Source organism: Natator depressus, chromosome 18 (assembly GCF_965152275.1).
Source record: "Natator depressus isolate rNatDep1 chromosome 18, rNatDep2.hap1, whole genome shotgun sequence".
Lineage (NCBI taxonomy): Eukaryota > Metazoa > Chordata > Testudines > Cheloniidae > Natator > Natator depressus.
In genome coordinates this window covers 21,880,159-21,904,231 of record NC_134251.1, presented here as the reverse complement: position 1 = coordinate 21,904,231, position 24,073 = coordinate 21,880,159, and the positions used below count along the sequence as shown (strand labels likewise).

At 45.1% G+C, this 24,073-nt stretch overlaps 1 protein-coding gene across 3 annotated transcripts in view; it reads left to right on the top strand.

Moving 5' to 3' along the window:
• ACOT7 (acyl-CoA thioesterase 7) overlaps positions 1 to 24,073 on the top strand; it is a 110,539-nt gene that overhangs the window by 28,356 nt on the left and 58,110 nt on the right. For all 3 annotated transcript variants that reach the window (XM_074975188.1, XM_074975187.1, XM_074975189.1), the window contains exons 3-5: positions 414 to 570; positions 12,231 to 12,322; positions 23,203 to 23,317. In XM_074975188.1, coding sequence (XP_074831289.1) covers positions 414 to 570; positions 12,231 to 12,322; positions 23,203 to 23,317 — 364 coding nt within the window. The remainder of the gene's footprint in view (positions 1 to 413; positions 571 to 12,230; positions 12,323 to 23,202; positions 23,318 to 24,073) is intronic.

Below are 24,073 nucleotides of genomic sequence, written 5' to 3'. Positions count from 1 at the left end.
GTTGGACTATGCCAGGACCAAGATAATGATGGGAGATCAGATTAAATGAGTCTGGAATTTAGGTGGAGTCCCTCTTATGGTGGGAAGTCTGGCTCAATTAAACAGAGGGTCTCTTGCCCCCACTCCAAATTCCAATACTGTACTGGTTACCAGTCTGCATTGGTGAAGCTCAGAGAGCCCTTAGCAGCACTGTGGATGGTGCAGGACTTTATAAAGAGCTCCTAGTTAGTTAGTGGTCCTACCTTTATACGGTGTGCTAGGAAGATTGAGGGACAAGCTTCTGCCTTTATGGGGTGTTCCAAGCTCTTACTCTGCCATTGGGTCTAGTTGGCGGTGGTTGTACGCACTTCTGTTGTGACTCTGGGTTCGGTGCACTGGACACTGTCTAACCATGGTTTGTCTGCAATTTGTAGGAGCACTGTGTGTCTGCGCTGGCCCGTGTGGAGCGTACAGACTTCCTTTCGCCCATGTGCATTGGTGAAGTGGCTCACGTGAGTGCGGAAATCACTTACACCTCCAAACATTCCGTGGAAGTTCAAGTCAACGTGCTGTCGGAAAACATCCTCACAGGTAACTCCTGATGCTGCCATGTTCCATTTGCTTTGCTCTGGGGAAGTTGGTTCCCGGGAGAGCATGAAGCAGGTTAATTGGCAGGAGAGTTGCTCTTGCCTTATGGGGCCCTAGGAGCCTGATTGCCAGCCCTGTATTGAGGGGCAGTTGAAAAATCTCTCCTCAGTTTCATATTTGGAAAGCCAATAAAAATGATGGCTGCTCCCCAGTTGCTTCTGTCTGTCCACCAATCACTGTCCACTGAATACTGGCTGGCTGCGCGGGTTTTCCATCTGTCTGACAGCATCCTTCTCTGATAATCTGTCCTAGCTGGTAATAATTTACCAGTCCCCTCCAGTATGGACTCTCCCTTGCTGCACTCTGAACACTGTGGTGAGATACGAAACGCCAGTCCCAAGCAGCTCACCTTGAGGAGGGGATCCTGGAGCAAGAGGAACCTAGGGAATGAATCTGGAGACTAATAGGCAAAGGCTGAATCGCCTGGTAAGGCAGGTCTTGGACAGTAATGAACAGCTAAGTTAAAGTCCTCTAACAGGGATCGCCTCTCTGGAGAAGTCCAGCAGGATGGCTTGTGGCAGTCTGTGCTTGGGTGTGCTGGGAAAGGTGAACTCCCCTTTCTGAGATGAGGGCCATTGTGCAGTAGCTGCCTCCTGATTGGCCTCTACCTGGAGACTGCGCAATGATAGCTACAAAGATGGTTTCCAGGCGGCTGGGCCAGTTCAGCGAAGAGTGAAAGGGCAGTTTTGTCTTGTTCAGAGTTTCTGGACAACACCTGTGCAGACTCTTGCTGGGATCCATGTAACCTTCATGTCGTCGCTCCACGTTCTGCGCTGAGGCCTCCTGAGCAGATCCCAGAACTCACCAATCAGGGTTTCCTGGGCGCTTCAGTCCGTATTTGTGGGAGGGGAGCGATCCCCTAAGCCCAGTTCTTCCTCCTTTGAGTGCTCCCAGCACGCCAACACTGGTGCCGTCCTGTTCCCTAGGCGAAAGGCTTTTCCTTTCCTTTCCTTCTGGCCAGTGGAATCTGTGTGGACTGTGAAGCAATTTAAATAGGGGTCTGTGGCAAGCTCCGTATTCCCATTGGTGGCTTCCCTTCCTCCTCTCCCTGCCTCGCTCTGTGATCTCCGCACCGGGTGGGTAAATGTGTGTAAAAGGGTCTCTTAAGGGCCTGCCTACGCTATGCACCTCAGGAGGTTTGGTTAATATGTAGTTGTCCTCTGACTTGGTTACAACATGATGCCAAGCAGTAGCCTAGCTGGAACCTTAACCATGTCTTGTAGTCAAGCTAATGTCTTGGAACTATCCAAGGTTCCAGAGATGTCACTGTCCAGTGATCACGTCTGCCATTGCCTCTGTAATCTCCTCAAGTTTCAGAATGAAGATACTTGAGCTAACAAAGGCATATTTTGTATGAGCAATCCTAGTGGTAGAATAGCCCCAAGACTGAATGAGTTCTGTGTGCCAGTGGAGTCCATGGGGAAAGCTCTGTAACGAGTATTAAGTTTCTCTGGCGCACGTTTTCCTGGGAAAGGCTCCAACAGATCTTCAGTGGTACGGAAGAACTAGGATGTAGCATGACACTAGCAGTGTGCTGTAAGGTCACCCTGAGTCTATTCTTGTTAGCTAGATTGCCAGTGATACTGATGCAATCTAAGACTATAGCTAGCAGGTGAATTGATAAAAGCCTAGAAGACAGGGTTGTTTGCAGTCTTGTTGTAACCATGTAGGTCCCAGAATATTAGAGAGACAAGGGCTAGACCTGGCCCAGACCTGAAGAAAAGCTCTGTGTAGCTCAAAGCTTCTCTCTTTTGCCAACAAAAGTTGTCCAATAAAAGCTATTACTTCACCCCCCTTGTCTCTGTAGAAGGCAGGGTGGCAGTTTTGCTGTAATGTCTGCATGATGATTAAGACTTAGTGCTGCGTCTGTGAAGAAAGCTGTGCTGCGCAAGTCAAGCCCCTTTGGCTGCGTTCTCTTCCATGTGCAGGCTGTGAAGTAACCAAACACGTGGTTATACAACGGTAAGGAGAATGAGATGCAAAAAGAACAGGAGGACTTGTGACACCTTAGAGACTAACCAATTTATTAGAGCATGAGCTTTCGTGGGCTACAGCTCACTTCATCGGATGCATAGAATGGAAAATATAGTAAGAAGATTATATATATAATACACATACAGAGAAGGTGGAAGTTGCCATACAAACTGTGAGAGGCTAATTAATTGAGCTGTTATCAGCAGGAGAAAAACTTTTGTAGTGATGATCAAGATGGCCCATTTAGACAGTTGATAAGAAGGTGTGAGGATACCTAACACAGGGAAATAGATTCAGTATGTGTAATAAGAAAAGGAGTACTTGTGGCACCTTAGAGACGTTACCATGTCTCTAGTTGTACAGATGGGCTTTGCAGTGAGAGTTACTGCTGGCCATGTGGCAAGGATAACATGGCTGATGAAGGCAGCTTGGGACTTCAAGCTAGAGCAGGGTGGCAGGAGAGCAGTGCTTTACAAAACACTTAGCTCTGAAGAAAGCCTTCCTTTGCTGTAAAAGTGATTGGATTGCCTCTTTGTTGTCTTCTCCCTCTGGCCTGGTTCAGGTGTAGTGATCTCTCAGGTTTTGAATTCCTATTTCATGCTTGCTTTTTTCCTGGTGGTCAGAATTTTCTTCTCATTGGTGGAGAAGGAATCTTTCCTTGTTTCTCTTTCTAAGCCTGCCTGACTTGCAGTAGGGGCATAGTGGGGGGTGATACCTGTGCCTTACGAGTCTGTCTTTAGCCCTGACAAGTTTGCTTGAAGTATTTAAATGTAGTTGGATTGCTAGATGCTCTTTATGTAGCACCAGTGTTTATGTAACCATTAGTACGCATTCAGGGCAAGCCAAGTGTGTGAACACCATACACGCTTTCAGGGCTGTTGAAATTGTCAGAACTCCATTTGGCTCTTGTTGCAGTTTTCTCAGTGCAGTGAAGGTTTAAATGCATGGCCACAAAAGAAGACTGCAGTTAAATGTGGTGCTATGATTTTCTTTAAAATATACTCTCTTCCTTTGAAGAAAGCAGCCCCGCATTGTGGTGTGCTCTTAGTGTTCAACTTGTGTGTCTAATTAGAACATAGTGTTGACAGCATACGCAGTAAATATTTAGTTTTACATTTTAATAGTGATGAGAGGATGGGCAGGAAAAAAGAAAAAATTACTGCTATCTATGCTGTGTGTTAATGACTGTGTGTGATTTCTCCCCACCTCTAAGTTGCCCTGGCATCTGATCTGCTATCTGCATCAGAATGTTTTGTCTACACTAGATTTGGAGCAGGTACCACGTTCCCTCTTTGTTGCACTCCATGCTCTGGGATTCTAATACCTGTACGTGTTTTAGGTTTTGGAACTCAAACAATTGCTGTGTGTTGTTTTAAATTTTCAGGCAGGGTTGTTCTGATCCATTAGACGTAGTACTAATTTTGCAGACTCAGCTGCAGCATCAGGCTTTAGTTAATCAGGATGGTGTCTGTAGCTTAATAGGATGAACCTTTGGCTCTGGTTTGAGCTGAATATTCTCTTCCCAGGCAGTAGTAACCATGGTAACCCATTTTCATCTTCCCACATGGCAACTGCAGGAGGCTACATGCACAAGCTTTTTATGTTTCTCTTAAACTGGTGTTTGCGTTGACACAGGCACAACACTCCCTTTGTCAGACTCTCTCGGCAGAGCGGTGCTGCAGACCTGGCATGTCTGCACTCTGAGAAGTGACTTTTCTAATTGATTCCAAGGTTTCTGTTAAGCCTAATCTGTTGGTACATGTGTGCTCTGGTAAAGTCCTACAGGTCTCTTTCCAATACAGAAGGGGAAAAAAAACCCCAAAATTTTCAAACCCAAATGTCAGAATCTGCTGGTACCAGCCAACTGCTGAAGGCTCCTTCACACTCAAAGCTTCTAGGGAAAACTATTAAAATTAGCAGAGAGCTTGTGTGCTGATAGTCATGTCCGTCATGTCCTTCCTGCCTTGTTACTCGCAGCACCTGGCTGGGCGTAGATAGGTGCTCTTATCTTTTCTAACATTACGTAGGAAACTCTCCACCTTCAGATTGTGCCAAACAGTGCAGCGCCCCGGAATCCCCGCCGAAAGCTGAAACCCTTAAGACGTGCCCTAAAGGGGGGTGGCTGAGCGGGGAGGAGCTCCGCTGTGCAGAACCTCCTGCATTCTGTCTAGTACCACAGTCTGTGTACATGGAACACACGTTCCTGGGAAACTGCTGACTCTTGCATGTACACTGGGGACTCTGAATGGCCTGACGTGAAGTGTTGCTGGCTCAGGCTAGACTTCTTAGCTTTCTCTAACCCTCAGTGTTGGTCTGACCCTGGCTGTTAGCGGAATGAATGCATGGGGGCGGGCAATAAGGGGAGCGAAGAGAGCACACTGTCTCCAGAGGGCTCCGTGAAGGCTCTGGCTGGCCTGCTGGACACAGGTACAACCAGCACTTGTCTGCAGCTTTCTTGAAAACCTGCTGCCTCTTGGCCTTCTCACTGGAATGCTGGTGATCTTGGTACAGTTCACAATGGACAACACCCCAGTCTGCAAACTACAGTAGATAACTGAGGAGAAATAGCAGCAGGGCTGTGTGGATTTGGGCATGTGCTAGCAAGAAGGTCCAATGGGGGTGACCACCCCTTCATCCCAGATTAGGGCTAAGGAAAGGGAAGAGTTACAATCCCTATTGGGCTCCCCCTGTGGCTAGACATAGTAACTCCATCTGGAAGGGAGTGTCTTCCTGTTCTCCTCACTTTCCTTTTGCTTGCACAAGGTCTTGTTCATTGCCATAGTTTGGTGTCTGACTAATCCGCCCCCAGCCCTGTCTCTCGGAGCCACCCCCTCTTCCCAGAACCATGATTTAGCGTCAGTTGCTCTGTTGTTGCAGCCCCCACGCTTCTCTAGCAGGTGGATACTTATTCTAGTGAATTTTTTCAGACATGTGCATTGTACTCCTGTCAGGGTAAAAAAAAAAAAAAAAAAATCTAAATATATCCTGTAAAGTAAAACTTGAAATTAGGTACAATGATTTTGCTGCTTTAAATTGTCAGTCTAGTTTGTCAGGAAAATGTGACTTTAAAAAAAGTTTCGCCCTCAAGTTTCATCATCTTGTGACTTTAAACAGTAAAAATATTAAAATCCCCAGTTTCACATGAGGAAACCAGTGGAAATTACAGTTCAGCCTAAGCTATTCATAACAAATGAATAGATTAGATTTGACATCGTTTGATTTTAAGAGAAGCAAAGGACTAAACTAAAAACTGCATCAAAAGGTTGTCAAATCATTTCCATTTTAAGCAAGTTTTTTTTTGCAAACAAATTGCTACTCAATCTAGTAATGTGAACAGTTGCGGAGAACAAACGCTTGTGTTGGATCTGAGCTTGGGAGTTGATGCAATGTTCTGTTTGAGTAACAGGCCTGGAGGAGATTGTCTAACTCTTGAGCAAAGCAGAAATTTCCTTTATTTTAATTGCGGCGCTTAAAGGTAGCAACTAGATGAAAATAAATCTTGTTTGTGTAGTACCCTGTGTCTCCTGTTGCCTCTTGTAGCACTGAGGGCTGAGCCAGTGTGGGGGTTGGGCGGCTAATCTGAGCAGACGTCGTTAACTGACACCTTTTGTTAATGTCAAACCCTTCCAGACCTGTGCGAACCTACCAGTCCCTCCAGTGAAAGAGATCAAGAGAAACTAATGGTTGGTTTTCCTCTCTCATTCAGTGTTAACCTATGGATTTTTTTTGTTTGTGATGCAGCATATTAGAGCATCTCGTTATCATCCAGTTCATGGCTTGTCCCCTTCCCTTGTGCCTGAAGTGGGACTGTGGACCACCTGTGTAGTCAGTTTCCCTAGCCTTGTGCTGCCTTCATAATGCAAGTCATTCAGAAGCCTCTCAGCATCCTGTATGTTGAGAGGGGTTTCTTGCTCGGTTGATCAATGGATTGCAAAGTAATGTGTTCACTGTCGCAGGGTGAAAAGCATATGAAAACCCTACGCTTTATCTCACCACTGCTGCAGTTTGTCTGCGCTACCAGTCTGAGAGAAGTGTAAAAAAATTACTCGCTTTCACCTTCTGTTTTTCTTGTTCTGTCACAATGCTGCCATCTGGGAGGTGCAGACACTGAAAGAAAATGTTTACATCCAAACTGTTTCTAGGGAAAATTTTTGAAACCTCTTATAAATACTAAACTTTTTATTAACGTAGCCTACACTTAGGGCCTAAGCTACCAGGTCCTGAATGTATTTTCATATACTGCTCACCTGGACCCTAACTAGTATATGTCTTAAAAGTAGCTGAAGAGCCTCATGTGAGAGATGTGCTAGGACAGGGGTTCTCATACTGGGCGTCGGGACCCCTCAGGGGGTCACAAGGTTATTATGTGGGGGGTCGCGAGCTGTCAGCCTCCACCCCAAACCCCGCTTTGCCTCCAGCATTTGTAATGTTAAAGTAGATAGTGTTTTTAATTTATAAGAGGGGTCGCACTCAGAGGCATGCTATGGGAAAGGGGTCACCAGTACAAAAGTTTGAGAACCACTGTTCTAGGATTACAGGGTATTACTGTTAAGGAACGGTTTGTGCAGGTTAGTTCAATAGTCTTGAATGGTTTTCCCCTTCCATTGAGTATAAGGCTGTGTCTACACCTCACTTTCTCTGAAAATGTCCGGCGAGTTCCCTGCCACTGGACAGCCCTACTATAGGATCTCTAGCATAGACAAGGCACTGCTGTTCCTGTCGGTGTATTTAACCTTGCTCATAGCAAGGCTAGATGACGTGGTTCAGGGAAGAAAGCCGCCAGCTGCCAATGCCTCGTCTACATCAGCACTACCATTGGTGTGGCTGCCTCCGTGTTAATGCAATGGTACACAGGAAAAGCCGGGTCGGGGGCATCGATACTGAGGCTAATAGTCCATAGTAATAACCTGCAGCTCTGTAAATGAGCCAGAGGCCTGGATGTTTGTTGACTTGCAGTATTTGGAACAGTCATGAAACCCTACCTTTCTTGAGTTTGTTGACACTTAAGTGATTTTGCATTGCTGTGAATGTGATGTAAGATTTCAGGCTAGAGTTACTGGAGCAACTTTTCTCACTTGTCTTAATACACTTTGGCTAATTCAACTGATGGTTTTAGAAGAGATGCTACTGTAAGTATTGGTAAAATAAACCTTATAGTAATTATTTCCTTGACAGTTGGAGTGACTTGTGCCTCAGTATCCTTGAAGTCAGCAACTACAGTTTCTGAAGAATAGACTGAGCAGCAAGAAGACCCAGGGTGGTTTTGGTGCTAGCTTGGAACTCAGACTCAATTTAAGTTCTGCCCTTCACCACGGACTTCCTGTGTGATCTTGGTCAAGTCACTTAGTCTCTCTGTGCCTCAGTTCCCCATCTGTACAGTGGGGATAATGGCACTTCCAGGCCTCACAGAGATGGTGGATAAATGCTTTAAAGATTGAGGCATTCTGAAATAACGGAGGCCACACACCTAAGATAGGAGACTTACCTTTATGCAGTATAGGTCTCTTCCTGCTTGCTGTCCCAGAGATTTGCATCCAAAAGCAGAGTTTGTAGATCTAACCAAATTTGTTACACAGTCTACCCTTGTTTCCAGTGGCTTCATTCATACAAGAGCATCATGATGAGGAACAATTTTGCTTTGACATTTGCCTAGAGTATCCATAGCAGTAGCCTTAAAAGCCACATCTATCTCCCTGATTTACCTAAACCCCTTGTTTTAGAAGTAGACCAGCTATGCAAACTCGAAGTACTGCTATTCAGAAGAGGGGCGAGAGACTGATCACCTAAAAGCACAGCTGGGTAGAGGATTCCTTTACAAGGCCGCAGCGTCTCGGGCATTGACCCTCCTGTGAAGCTGCTGCTGTTCTCGGAGCCCTGAGACCACCAATAGAAGGCAGGTGTAAAGCAGGTCTGGCAATTACAAGACTCTGAGTCACTTTGTGAGTATCGTGGTAACCACCTCAGCAGCACCTGCAGGGAAAAGCAACAGTAAGCCAGGCTCTGCCCAAGAACAGCAGCAGCTTAATGGCAAGAGCGTCACTAACATTAAGAACAGCAGGTCGACATGGCAGAGTGTGCAAGGGGCAGCAGAGGTCTGAATGCTGGCTGTTGGTGCAAAGAAAATTCTGGCTAAGACGGGGAGCTGCTGCAGCATGCTGTATTGTCAGTGACCTCATTATAATGGTGATGAACCACGCAGTGGAAGAGAGGGTTGGGAGATGTTTTGGAGACTTGGCACTGTAAATGTTGCTGCTCGGCCATAGGAACAGCTGACCTTCATGCGTTCCTGCATCCAGCTTCAGAAAGAATTTGAGTATCTCTACTATCCCTGTAGGCATTTAATTTACGTGGGGCTTGGGGGTCAGCATGGCTGCTCTTGGCGATGGCCATTCATGCCCATTCCTTTGCAGAAAATATTTGTTTGTTAGCGACAGGCATGTCTACAGGTTCAATCTCCTCTTCTACAAATTGTCAGCTAATAAAAAATACCATGCAAAGCAAGAGATCCTCCTCTCCCAATTCTCCCCTCCTTCTCACCTGCAGCACTAACAATGCCAGGATTTTCCATTTTACTAGTCAGTTCGGGCAATGCCTTTATACTTCACACAGTCAGCTTTGCAACAGTAATATTAAATATCAAAATAGTAAACATATATGGATGTGATTGCAGGAGAATTGCACTGGAAGAGAAGTGCAGCTCTTGAGTGCAGCTCTTAAAATACTCCTTGGGAATTACAGTTCTGATTATTTTTATTAAAGAATGGGGGGGGGGATTTTTTAATGAACTTGTTTTGCATAATTTAGTGCACATTGTTCAGAGGCCTGAAAAGGGTCTGCTCATGTGGTTGCCATGGTAACCATCTTGTCAGGATGGTTTTAGTTGGGTGTAACAGTGATTCTTAATCCCAAAAGCGTGTTGTCAAGTCCACTCTCAGTCAAAGTGCAGCAGAAACGTTTTCCATATTATTTGCCTGAAAAATGATGCAGAATCGTAGCTAAATGCAGCATTTCTATTAGTGACAGGAAGTTCATGTGCAGCCCTGGCAGGACCTGGCCTAATGAATGTGATTTAGCAGCATCTATTCAAGCTCAGTGCGTTCTTGTACCCATATTTTGCTCTTGTGTGGGTAGCCTGCTTTCGTGGCAGATCTGCTCAGGGTGTGAAACTGGGCCCTGGGTTCTGCAGGGAAAGGCTCCTGTTGTCGGGAAAGGTTTGGAGGAAGCCAAGCTGATGTTTGAGAGGCTTGTAAGGTAAGCCTGGGAAGTCTGGGTACCCTCTTCTTTACTGGGGACATCTTGTTGAAGCTCCCAGTTTTTTTTAGGGAGGTCTCTTGCAGGGGGCTAGAGATACAGGTACCTAGTGCTGGCTTGGACTAGTCTCCAGGCTACAGGGACAGGCTTATTTGTTGCAGGCATTAAAAGAATAGTCAGCAGCAACTGTTGTGATGAAAGTCGGATGTTTTGTAGTTAAAGTAAGGGGAGGGTGTGCCTGGAAGTCTGATCCTCTGTGCTTCGAGCACCCACCCAGACACTGCCTCACTGCCAGGTCCTATTGCCGGTTCTTTTGTGTCTGACTCCAGAGCGCGCGCTCTCCTAATGTCCCCCATGGCCTTCCAATGAATTTAAGGCATTCATTTATCACAATGAGCCGTGTGGGGCAGTTTGGTGTGGCAGGGGGGGCTAGCTGGACGATTGGAGTTTGACCCTTCAAATTTCAGACAGATGAGAACCTCGCTGTCGGGTATAGAAATGACTGTCACTTGTGTAGGCTGAGATCCCCACTTGGGAATCTGCATCTACAGTTTGGTGCTTGCTCCACTGTGAAGAAGAGATGATGTAGGGTCCCATGCTGCACAGGGAGGCCACAATGCTACCGATTCTAGATGTATGCTTTCCTCTGCAGTTTGCCTGGCATGCCGCAAACTCTCCTGTTTTATAACATGCAAACTTGCTGCTGGGAATATTGGAAGGAGATGGCACAGCCAACTTCAGCAGGGCTAGAGTAGATGGGCCTCACCTATCTCCGACTTAAAGATCTGTCAGCCCAGGATCCGTCACCACCCCTGGCTGGCTTGTTAATGGCTGTATTGACAGCAGGCCAGTGCATATGATGGAGTGCCCAGACCAGAGGTGAATTACCGTCCATTTATCTAACAGCTCTGTCTTGGCTGAATAGTTTGCACGCGCCATAGATGCTAGTTTCTGAGCTTGATGTTATTGGAGTCATTGACCATTTGACTTCTGGAAATATTTAGACATAAAATAATCCTGTCAGAAGGAATTCCACATTTTGTTATATAAGGTTTTTTGGCAAGATATTTGGAGTTTTTAAATTCAGTGTCAGAGCTAATTTGGCACTGAAAACATGACTTTGACTTTTTTTTTTTTTGAAGAACGCGAGAGCTCATCTGGTCTCCTTTCATATCTGCTCTGTATCCTTCCACCAGCTAATCTTGTACCTGTATGTATTGTGTTTAGATGCTTCCCCAAAGGTAGGATTCATTAAACCACGAGTTTTTAGAAATTGTGCAAATAAACATTAAACACATGAATTCCCAACCCCTGCTCTAAACACGAACCGTGATCTTCCTCCTCAGTGGTTGTTTCATGTACAGTGCACATTCTAAACCTTCAGCAGAAGCTAATGAGCCCCTGCAGCACTTGATAAAATCCAGCTCCTTTGCATTATACTGGATGCTTGTTTTAGCTAATTTCTAGCAATCATTAGCATTTAAATCTGCTTTTTAAAAGGTCACCCTGCTTAGCAGGTCAAGGTGCCACTTAGCAGTAACATTGCAGTCAGAGGGCCTGTGTCACTCAAACAACTTGCTACACTTACACATTTAAGGGACAAAGCGCTAACTGTCTGTACGGCTGCTATGGAAGGTTCAAGCAGCATTGCTGGCAGGATAGCTTCCTGTCCATCTCTTGCCGAACGCAGCGGTTGGCGCATGCATTTCTGCCAGTCCTGGAATTCCTCAGTCTGACCCAATGTGGCATAATAGACTGAGTGGGCAGTCAGAACACAGCATGTGCTAATGTTATACTGGAGCCTCAGTCTCTTAAGCCATGACAGTGTCACTTGGTGATCAGCTGCTTGCTCGTGTGCAGCTCAGACACGACAGGCACCAAAGAGGTCTGCTGTAGCAAGTGTTCCATGCTCACAAGCAAAAACATGATGATGGTTCTCTGCCATTGTTCAGCTCTTTCTCTGATGCTGGCACATGGCATCCAGAGAAGTCTCCTCAAGCCCATTCCCTGGTCGGGGGGGATGTGGGGGGCGGGCTCTGTCCTCAGTGATGCTCTCCCTACATATTCCTGTAGAATGAGCATGGGGAAGGGAGGACATGAAGCTATGTGGGGAACACCAGATAATCAACTGGAGCAAAGCCCTAGGCCTTGGGAGGCTTAATTAATGGTTTATACAGCTCTTTGCCATTCTCCAGTCTCTTTGGTGCATCTCCAGGAAATGAGCTGCTATATCAGGGCTTCTTGCTTTTGTTACCGATCATCCTCAGCGTAGCTTTCCTTGTACAGAATTTATGCTCCTAAAGTGCTACACAGGCTTCACTGTCAGGTGTTTCCAATGTATCTGTATTTCTAACACTTTTTTTTCTTTTCTTTTTAAGGTGCGAAGAGGGTGACTAATAGGGCAACTCTGTGGTATGTGCCTCTTTCTCTAAAGAACGTGGACAAAGTCCTGGAAGTTCCTCCTATTCAGGTAACTACCTATACGTTCGCTCAGAATCCTCACACTCAGAACTTTGTGTATGCGTTTGCAGAGATTTGGAGTAGGGCGTATTCTATTCCAGAGTCTTAACGTTCATTTTTCTAATTAAAAGTTGACATGTCTCCCTCCAGGCCAGTCGGAGCAGGTGCAGCATCAGAGTAACACTAGCTTTGCTATTACGATGTCCCATTTCAGGGATGTGGGCAGTTTTGTGTTTCTTCTCCCTCCCCCCTCACTCCTCTTTGAGGAAAAGATGCTCTGACTAAGGTAACTACTGTATCTTCACCACTTTGACGGTACTGAAGCAGGTGGCAGTGATCTCAGGAAATACTGCACCACAGAAAATGAACTTCTTTACGCCATAGCCAAGTGAGACTTAACCAGTTAATGCAAGAGAGCAAGGCATAAATTAAGCTATTGAAGTCTCTCCTTTCTCCTTTAAGTGGGAGAGCTGACAGACTTGGCTTTGCGGAAGGAGAGGATGCCGCTCTTCAGGACTCAAACTGGCTGTTTCCAGAAGGATCTGTAGATGCTTTGAGGCCAGACTGTACTTTTGAGCTCTATTTTCACTAGATACAGCGACCAAGATGCGTAGACCTGGAAGGGGTTCAGTACCTGTGTGCAACCCACAAAAAGGCTGGTACTGAATTTACCGGATAAAATAGGTGTGCTTTGAAGAGCAACAAAATGACACTAGAAGAACTTTCTTTGGCTTTCAAGTAATTAAAGTGCAGGGATGAAACAGAGGAGTCTGTATTTTGGTGTCAGAGTGACAAATCCTTAAGGATAAGGATGTAAAAATAAATGACTCATCCTAAACTCTCCTTCTAAATAAACATATGTTCAGGAAAATGCTTTGTACAGCCATGTGTGCGCCAGAAAATCTCTCTAGCTAGTCTAGACTAATCACCTGCTAAGTGTACGTATGTAACAGGGTTCACTCACCACGGTGGTGCTGCCTGCTGGCCGTCTTGGGAATTAGCTCTGTGCCCTCTTCAGGTGGTGTCTTGTTGTTGTCACTCCTGGTCTAGGGCCCACGTCTCTCCAAGGACCGCAGCATCCTCTTCAGTGACACAGCCCTCTGCCCGTGCCACACACTTAGGTGGACCTGCAGTCTTCTGTTCAGCCACTTCCCTTAGTAGCTACTGCAGCAACTTGTCTGGCCACTTCCTCGTGGCCCCAGCGTCCTCTTTGCCCTTGTCTCAGGGCCTCAGCCTGCAAATGCAGCAGCTAGCCAGGAGCGCTCTCTCACTCCCCCTGTCCCTGCTCGCAGCACTGTTCTGTCCAGGGTGCTGGCAGTTCTCTCAGCCCTCCAGAGACACAGTCCTCCCTCCCTAGACTCCCAGCAGAGAACTGAACTCCTCTGCCCTGCAGCTCCCTTTTTATATGGGCCTGCTTGGTCCTGATTGACTGACTGCCTCCTGCGCAGCCTCCCTAGGGCTCTATTAACCCCTTAGAGTCCAGGGTGGGGAAGGCACCCCATCACAACAGAAAATACTTTGTCAAGTTAGAATTAGCTTTTCACCCCATCCATATGTCCTGTAATTCTCCTTCTCCTACAATCAGAGTTCTAACATGTATGCAGTCCTCTAAAATACCTTTTGGTTGACCCCTTCTACTGTTAAAAAAATATATATAATCCCCCCCCCGCCCCCAAGTCAGATATAACTGAGTGACCAAAATGTCAGGTTCGATATACCTGAGTTCTCTGGGGCTACAGGTTTTGAGGAAGGTTTTCCACTACTCCCAGCTCTTCTGTGCCAAAGTGTTGACTTGGTTTGCTCAGTACTGGGACTTGAGGCCTGATCCAATTTGGCCTGCTTGAGTCAGTGGGATTCTTTCCATTGACTTCAGCAGGAGTTGGATCAGGCTCTTGGTGAAGAATTTAGGTAGGTTCTTAAAGGTTAAGAGTAGTAAGAAAAAACCTGGAAGGTGAGACTACAGAAAAGAGATGTGGGAAACGGGTGTAACTGTCTAGTGAAATTGCAGGACGCCTCAAAAGTGAGATTTATGGGCTTTCCTGTCATGGCCAAAGTCTTTATATTCACTGGTGAATGCTACATGTAGTAAACCACTTACTTCGACATGTGAAGTGGCCTTTCCTTTGTGGTGGTGGGCTTACATTTTGCTTTCTGACAGCGTGAGGCCTTTCTCCTTCCAGTCTCTAACGAATCATGCACACCTGTGATGTGTCATAACTAATGATTGGGTGCATGATTTTACTTTCAAATGATCTTCCATGTTTTGGCATGTCAGGCGCCTTGACATAAACTCATTCGTTGCCTAACAGACTCTTAAGGGAACTGTAAACATCAACACAGCTCTTCAGTTGGCTCTGCCAACATAGTCACTGGAGCTACTCTACTTTTGAGTGCATTGGATTTGCATTGCCAAGAGAGGTTAATCCTGTTAATGAGCTGCTCCCTCTGGTCTGCTCCACCTCCAAGATTTTTCTCAGTATGTGTTAGAGGAAAATTCCTGTGACCGAATGAATCGAGAGTCTAAAGCGGGATATTTTTGTTCTTTACTCAGCAATTGTTTGCTTCAGACTTCGGGTAGCACATTCTCTCTCTCCCTGTACTCGGATGTCTCCTTCCAGGAACTCTTGAGTCCTTGAAGTCCCCTGCCAGTATGTTAGTGATCAATATTTCATCTAGCAGGATGGAGGATTCATATACCTCTTACCTGGAAAAGATTTGTTGAGCACAGAGCTGTGATCCCAGCATTTTCCCTGCCAAGCTACGTCTCTCACCAAACACATCTCTCCTTTCTGCCTCCAGATCAGAACAAGTTTATTTATCTGGTATTTTACTCTTCTTCCAGAGTACTAAGGACTTGAGTCAGTTTCCCAAACATCCTCTCCTCTTACCCTGTCTGAAAGGACTTAAAACCCTACTCTTCCTGTGATCTTTTATGCAATTTGTCAAGCTCAGACTTTGGTCATTTTAGAGGGTTTCAAAACCCATCTTAACTTGTCATCATGGTCAGAGCCCAAATAACAATTTGAAACAAGAGACTGATGCCTCCATTTAGATGATAAATGAGGTTTCATCATTACACCATCCAAACTTAATTGAGTTCTTTACAGATACACCTCTGAGGTCTGAATGAGCTGGCTGATGTGTCTTGGTTTTATTGAGTTAATATAATGTATTAAAGTCTCCAGTAAAAGCCATTGTTATGTCTGATATTGGCCTGATAATGGACGTGCTATTGCCAGCAAAATGTTAATTAGGGCATTAGGTTACCTTTCACGTGTTCCCCCTCACATGTATGAATGTGCTCTCCAAATCAAAATGGCAAGGGACAATCTGCCTACCCAGTACTTAAACTCTCTTTACTGGTGAGAAGCTGCTGTTGTCTAAGCTGTATTCTCTTCAGGACTGGTACTGATGCAATTTTGCTCAATTTATTTATTTAGTTCTTTCGGGTGGGTGAGAGAGGCAAGGAGACCAAGTGTGGAAAATTTCAGCCTAAAAGGTGACTGCTTCAGGAAGTCGTGTGTGGAAAGTGGCTTGTAAGAAAGTACCCTGAAGTGTGGCAGATGTTGTTAGATACCCACTCTAATATGTCTTGGGCTGGAGACTTGACTCCTTCAGGAGTGGTCAGCACCATGTGTAACTCCACCAGGTTCTCACCTCTGAGTTCTAGTCTTATGATGTGGTTAATGCTCATTGACTCACCAAAGATACCAGGCTTCTCCATAGCCATTGCTATTGTGTAATTTATGGAGAAAGTTACACTTAACTCTATTCTCAGCATGTCTCTAAAAATGCCATGCTAAACTAACTAGCCATAGGGCAAAGTCCTCTCTAGTAACTTTCTGATTTGTTTGTGCCGACCAAAGTTATCGGCACACCTGAACTGTGAGTACAGGGCATTGACTCTGAGCTAATAGGGTCCTGCTGTGCTGCACGTCTTCCATGTGAGAGCGGTGGGCAGTCAAACATCCACCTGGAGAGGCGGCCCTCTTCGGGCCAAAGACTTTAGACATCTTGCTTCTGTTGGGCTCTAGAGTGGCATCTGTAGGTCTGTTTGCTGAAAATGATGGAGATAAAAGTTGATCCCGTAGGCAACCTAGCTTAGTCCTCAGGATAAGTGCAGGAATTCCTCTGTGCAGGGCATCACTAGGGCAAATTCTGGAAGATTACACAGGCAACTTAGTAGGAGCCAGAGAACTGCCCCTCGTTATATTAGCATTGAGCAAGTTCAGCTGCCTGCATCTCAACTATAGAGGTGTGTTTTTCTGCTCAGGATCAAGTGCTGCATAATAGGACCTGTAGTTGCTGTAGCTACACCACTGCACAACACATATTGTTCGAAATTGGCTCCTGAACCTTGTGCTGGTATCCACTATAGCCAGCAAACCGATCTGGAATGCAGTGGCCACCAACACTTGTTCACTAACCTACTCGGTTAGGTAGCACGTAAACTTCCATTAGAAAGTTCCTAATCCTGTTGTTGTGATACTCTAGTTCCCCCCCATCCAACACTTGCCTCCGGCACTAAAGGGAATGTCCTGATAGCAGCAGCCTTGGAGGCAAATGGCTGAGGCTGGGCACCAGTTTCCCCGCTGGCTTCACAATGGGAAGCACTTCCCTGTCTGAACACTGTTTAATATTAAACACTTCTTACTGTTAACTCACTATTGATACATCATAAGACTTGCAGGGACTTTCTTCCATGCTGGGAATGGCAAATGTCACTCTTCTTCAAGATGACCACCACCATTAGGGAGCTGAGAGAAGTTTGCAAAGCCAGTTCAGTTATTGCTAAATGGTTGTACCTTTCTTTGGAGTACTCACCAGGTTTCTCCAGCACCCCCAAGCCGAGAACACCTAATAAGACCATTCTGCTGCCCTCCTGTAAACAAGCACTGACTTTGTTTGATAGGGCACTGTCATGATATTCTATGAGGAAATACGATTTAGCTGAAAGGAAGTTCATGCACTGATTAAAAGTGGCTTTGCACTTCATTGGGGAAGCAGAACCATGGGAAGAAAACTAGTTAGACAGCACTAGGACAACAGACCTAATATATTCACATGTATCCTCTAATCTTCCTACAACCCACCTCCAGCCTTCGGGCAAACAATAATTTTGCCTGTGTGGCTTTTAAAAGCTTCGCTCAACTGTTCCCTGGGGGGAGAATTCAATAACTCCTGAGCAACATTTATTAAAATGGTAAAGGGGAAGAAAACTCTTTGACATAGGGTTAGCCTTGGAACCCAAACCCAGAGTTACAATGAGAGGTATTGGAATGACGCTAATTACAATGGAGTTAGTGTAGTATAGTTACTGTAATAGCTTCTTATGGGGAAGGGGCTTCTCCCCGGACTAATCTGTTTTGCTGGAGGTAATGACCAGAAATCATAAGATTTAACTGATACTTCTGCATTGTTGGGAAGCATAATATGCAGTAAGAGGGGATTGTTCTTTAAAAACACACCCGCTTACGCTTCTTCTGGGGACCTGTTCTTAGTAACTGAAATGGACAAAGAATCCTAGCTGCTGAAGCTGAGTGAGCAGAGCTAGACTTGTTAAGCTTGGAAATGGTCAGAATCTTACGTTTTGAGGTAAGTGTCAGAAGGTCAAGATGTATAATGCAGAGACATTTCCGCTTGCCCCACTGCGCTGAGTAGACTACCTAGTTGTTCTGTACGATGTGCTGAGGGGCACAGTGTATGCCACACCAGGCATTGAGAGCAATACCGAAAGCAGGGAAGCACTGGTCCCCTTGTGCGTTTGGCTGTGAAAAGAAACTGTTTTAGTTTAATAGGACTTTGCCCCTATCGAGCACCGGGACAGGCAGCTCCGTTGGAAATGGCCGTAATGAGCTCCCAACCCGCACCCTGTGAGCGATAGCTACTGATCCTATTTCTTTGTCACAAAGAATGATTGACTAGACTGCTAGTGAAGTTCAGTAGCTGGGCAAATGGGGTCATGTGCAGAAAGTCTTAATGGGGGGAGTTTTGTCATTCCAATATACTGAGTGTATGGTCAAGCAAGCCATCACTCCAGTGTCAGGGCTACATAGCTAACTGATGTCACTGCTTAGTATCCTCCAGGCTTTCAAGTGAAATAGAAACTACATTTTGGGATAGTATTACCAAGCTAACACAGCTATTCATTATATAAAGTTGAAATGCTCTTTCTCTCTTCTTACATAGGCATAGAATTCCCTTGCAAAAGCCACTTACAGCTTTTAAATTCTGAACCACCCCACAATGTCCTGAGTGAAGAATATTAATTTAAATAGTCAAGCTTAAACAGCTGACATTCACCCCCAGCACAGGGACTGTGCATTCCTTTATCTGTACACAGCTAGATACACTGTGTTCAAAACAGTAAACAGTAGCTCAGGTTTGCCCATTTGTCTCCACATAGACCAGAGCAGGTGGGGCAGGGGATAGCAAAGGAGTAGATTTTTTTTTTTTTTTTTCCCCAGCTGGGAGCTGCTAAGGACAATTTAGTCAGATCAGTGGTAGGCTCTGAGTGAGTGGTTTTTTGTTTTTGTTTTTTTCCTCCCCCCCCCCCCCCGATAACTCTAGAATAGGCCAAATTCTGGTCAGTTACAGTGACGTAAATCCAATTAATTCCAGTTGTTCACTAACTCCAATGGAGTTTTTCTATATTTCCAGTTGGTGTGGCCAAGCAGGATTTGACCCAGCATTTACCTCTTATATTTCTGAAAACAAGACACACTGGCACACAAAGCAGAATGAGCATACTGCAGAGAAAAAAAGAACTAGATAAGTTAATGGATGATCAGTCCATCAGTGGCTATTAGCCAAGCTGGGCAGGGATGGTGTCCCTAGCCTCTGTTTGCCAGAAGCTGGGAATGGGCGATAGGTGATGGATCACTTGATGATTCCCTGTTCTGTTCATTCCCTCTGAGGCACCTGGCGTTGGCCACTATCGGAAGGTCAGGATACTGGGCTAGATGGACCTTTGGTCTGACCCAATATGGCCGTTATGTTCTTAATGTCTTTAGACAACAATGGCAGCAGCTACTTCCTCTGACTCTCTCTGCAAAACCTGGCTTGCCCTTGTCTAGGCTTAGTGGTTGGCACAGATACAGCTACACTGCTTGGGGATTGTAGAGTGCAGGCAAAGCCTGAGAGAATCTCCGATGTCTGCTTTTAGGGGATGAAAAAATATTCAGGGACAAGTCCTTCCAACAACCTTGTTTTCGCCAGGACGGTCCTCTGAGAGTGTGCTAGGAGGCAGCTGGGGGAGTGGACTTGGAAGGAATAGCCAGCAGTGTGAATGAGGCTTCATCTGTAGCACTCTCAGAAGTGACATGTGCTGGCTCTCCTCTGAGGGGAGAGGACCCCAGGAGAATGAGTAACCCACATGCCAGCTTCCTTGTACTAAAACAATTTGCCTGTTTCTTTCCTTGACGTCTGGAGCTACATAAAAGAAATTTTGTATGACTCCAGCCCTGCCATCTGGAGCCAAAGCTTTCCAAGCAGAGGAACAGCACCTGAAAGAGGGCAGCTTTCTTGTTCCCATTTAAGTCTCTGATCAACAATGTATAATTAGCTTGGAGCAACTGTCCCTTTCAATATTAATTCGCCACTTTATGGAGCGCTGTGTCCCCTGTGGGGGGATTGGGGCTTTAGCAAGCTGAAAGTGAAGCATCCTTGCTTCACCCAGAAAGGACAACTGTTGTGTTTTATGTGCAGTTGTTCCAGGAAGTAGCCAGAGTTTAAGCCCATCTCCAGGATGCTCTCCTGCGGAGTATTGATTTCAGAAGCACCCCAGTGTCTTGGTGCAAACCGTGAATGAGATCTGACCAAACGACAGACTGAGAGATTGTACTTCAGGGTTTCGCGTTGACAATGAAAGAATGCTTAGCAGGCTGCCGCTGCTTTGCTACAGTAACGAGAAGGCGTTTGGAAATAGTGTCATTCGAGGAAATCACCCCTAAAGTTCTGGCTGAAAGCTCTGTCCTACACTGCAGGTGCTTTCCGTCAAAACTCCACCAGAGCATTCCGCTCTTTTAAACTAGTGGCCGCTGCAGATTGTTCTGACTTGCCCGTGCGTGTTGGGTAAAGCCTTCAGAACAAGTTGTTTCTCGTTGCAATTGGGATTTAGGAATTACTTGTAATGGGAGTTGCGCATCCTGTGTCCCGGATGCTGTACACCTGTCTCCTTAGGCTGTACGCTCTTTGAGGCAAGGAGTGTTTGTTTACCTCTTGTAGAGGTCGGAGCCCATTATCAGTGCTTTTAAGATTGCATTGTGTGAGAGGCACAAACAGGGTCTGTGTACTGGTGCCTCTTCCATGTAATGCCTTTTGATAGTGCTTCTAATTCTGTCCAGTCGGAAGCTGGTTTTCTAGCTCTAGTTGGGGGGGGGGGGGAATGATGCAATGAGGAAAATGCTTGAATGTAGCTTGAGGGATTTTACAGAGACATTTTGCTGTTTGAAATGGATAACTATTTGTTCTGTGCTGTAAACGCTTTGGAAAGAGTTGGAAGTAACTGTACTTGACAGGTCTATAATTAAGACTTATTCTCTTTCAACTTTGGAATGAAGTGTCAGCAGCAAAATACTTAAGAATTTCATCATTATAACAATGAATGATTCCTGAAAGGTACACTTGTCTCACTGTTTGTAGCTATGTGCTGCTGAAAATTTGTTAAACTAGGGCTGTCGCGCGATTAAGAAAATTAATTACGGTTAATCAGTAATAGAATACCATTTATTTAAACACTCTTGGATGTTTTCCACATTTTCAAATATGTTGATTTCAGTTTCAATATGAAGTGTACAGGGCTCGCTTTATATTATATTTGCACTGTAAAAATAAGAGTATTTTTCAATTCACCTAATACAAGTACTATGGTGCAATCTCTTGATCATGAAAGTTGAATTTACAAATGTAGAATTATGCACAAAAAAAAGTTTTATTTTTGAATGCAAGGTCAAAGTTTAGAGCTTACAAGTCTACTCAGTCCTATCGCTCAGACAAACAAGTTGTTTATGTGTGCAGGAGACAATGCTGCCTGCTTCTTCTTTACAATGTCACCTGAAAGTGAGAACAGGCATTCACATGGCAGTGTTGTAGCCGGTGTTGCGAGATATTTACGTGCCAGATGTGCTAAAGATTTGTATGTCCCTTCATGCTTCAACCACCATTCCAGAAGACATGCGTCCATGCTGATGACGGGTTCTGCTCGATAATGAACCGAAGCAGTGCAGTCCGATGCATGTTCATTTTCATCATCTGAGTCAGATTCCACCAGCAGAAGGTTGATTTTCTTTTCTGGTGGTTTGGATTCTGTAGTTTCTGCATCAGAGTGTTGGTCTTTTAAGACTTCTGAAAGCATGCTCCACACCTCATCTCTCAGATTTTTGGAAGGCACTTCAGATTCTTAAACCTTGGGTTGAGTGCTATAGCTACCTTTTTAGAAATCTCAGATTGGTACCTTCTTTGCATTTTGTCAAATCTGCAGTGAAAGTTTTCTTAAAAGGAACAACATTCTGGGTCATCACCCAAGACTGCTATAACATGAAATATATGGCAGAATGCAGGTAAAACACTGAGCAGGAGACATACAGTTCTCCCCCAAGGAGTTGTCACAAATTTAATTAACGCATTCTTTTTTTTAACAAGCATCATCAGTATGGAAGTATGCCCTCCGGAATTGTGGCCAAAGCATGAAGGGGCATACGAATGTTTAGCATATCTGTCATGTAAATACCTTGCAATGCCGGCTACAAAAGTGCCATGTGCCTGTTCTCACTCTCAGGTGACCATTATCTCCTGTAAATGTAAACAAACTTGTTTATCTTAGCGATTGGCTGAACAAGCAGTAGGACTGAGTGGATTTGTAGGCTCTAAAGTTTGACATTGTTTTGTTTTTGAATGCAGTTATGTAACAAAAAATCTACATTTGTAAGGTGCACTTTCATGATAGAGATTGCACTATGGTACTTGTATGAGGTGAATTGAAAAATACTATTTCTTTTTACAGTGCAAATATGTAATATAAAGTTGAGCACTGTACACTTTGTATTCTATGTTGTAATTGAAATATATTTTAAAATATACAAAAACTTGCAAAATATTTAATACATTTCAATTGCTATTCCATTGTTTAACATTGCGATTAATTTTTGAGTTAATCGCTTGATTTAACTGATTGATCGACAGCTCTAATTAGAACATGTACAAGGTGTGCTCAGGTTATTCCAGTACTTTGGAGAGGTCAGTGATTCAGTCAAAGACGGTGTGTTACCATAATGAAACAGCTGCATTGCTTTGTAGACCCTGGGAAAACATAACTTATAGAAATGAACTGTTGTGGTCTCTCTGCAGGCACACCAGGTGTAGCTTCCTTTTTACTTGCCTTGGTCCTCTTTAGAGAAAGTAGCAAAGTTTTATGTCCCCTAAATGAAGCAAGGAAGTCGATCAGTCTGAAAACCAGCAAGGTATATGTACACCCAGGAGCGAATGAATTCTGTGAACAAGATGTGCATGGCCTCGGTTAGGGGCTAACTAAAGTGACTGGCTGCACTGAAGGTGGCTGAATCTTTCAACCTGTGACACCTCCAAGGGCAGGAACGCCTGGCAGCGAGTCACTGATGAACACTAGAGATTCTGGCATAGAGGAGGAAGCGAGTGGCTGTGCACACACCCATTTTCCCCCCTCACAAGCCAGCATGGCGCTCTGCGTCTTTGGTCCTGCACTAATAGTAATTGGACAGATCTGGTTTTATGTGATAACTAGGGCAGCCATGGAATCTCTCAGCATCTGACAGTACTGAGGGCAGTACCTGTTCATCTGTGGATCCCCAGTCACACATCCTGGGTCTTTCCTCTGTGGTGTAACTGTGTGACCTGTGTGTTCTTTCCCTTCAGTATGCATGGAAAGAGCTGGAAGAGGAAGGAAAAAAACGGTATGAAGAGCAAAAACTGGAACGACTGGTAACTAAACAGAGAAATGGGGACATCATCTTCCCTGTAATCAACCCAGGTAATGCAGTCAGCCAGAGTGGTGATTTCTTAAGAAATCCTTATTTAGCTTGCAAAATTCTTCACACGCTCCTTATCTCAGGCTTCCAAACTAGTAGGATAAGACAGAGTATTAACTTGGTAGAACAAGGTCTTCACTGCACCAAAACACGAGTTCTCCACCTTGTCCGTCCCGAGACTCCATGTTGTAACCAAAAAAGGTTTTGGGTCCCACTCCCGTTTGCCTAAAAGAAGAGGGTGGGACTGGCTGAAACCCCCAAAACTTGTTTGCAGACTCCAGGATGAGAGCCCGAGAGTCGGACTGAGGCCTCCATCTCTGTGGGGCGGTTAACTTAGGACTCTGGGGAAGAAACTGAAAAACCTGTTCTGTAAGTTCTTATAACATGCTGACTTTGGGCTGTGGTGGAGATCTGCACTTTACTGATAGGGACCCACATTTCCTCTGAATTTTCATACTGCTTAGAACGTGAATTGACACATTACCTGGGTGTATTGCCAGTAACAGTCTTTAAAGAGTGCTTTTCATCCACTGATCTCAGCTCTTTACAAAGGAGGTAAGGATCAGATCTGCCATCTTACAGGTGGAGAAACTCAGGCACAGAAGTTAAGTGACTTGCCCAAGGTCACCCAGCTGGCCAGTGGTAGAGCCAGGGATAGTCAAATTCTGTTGCTCTATCCACTAGGCAACACTGTCTGCCCTCCTCAGACTGTGAGGTATCCAGCTCGGAGGGCGTGGAACGAAGTACAGTTTTAAAGG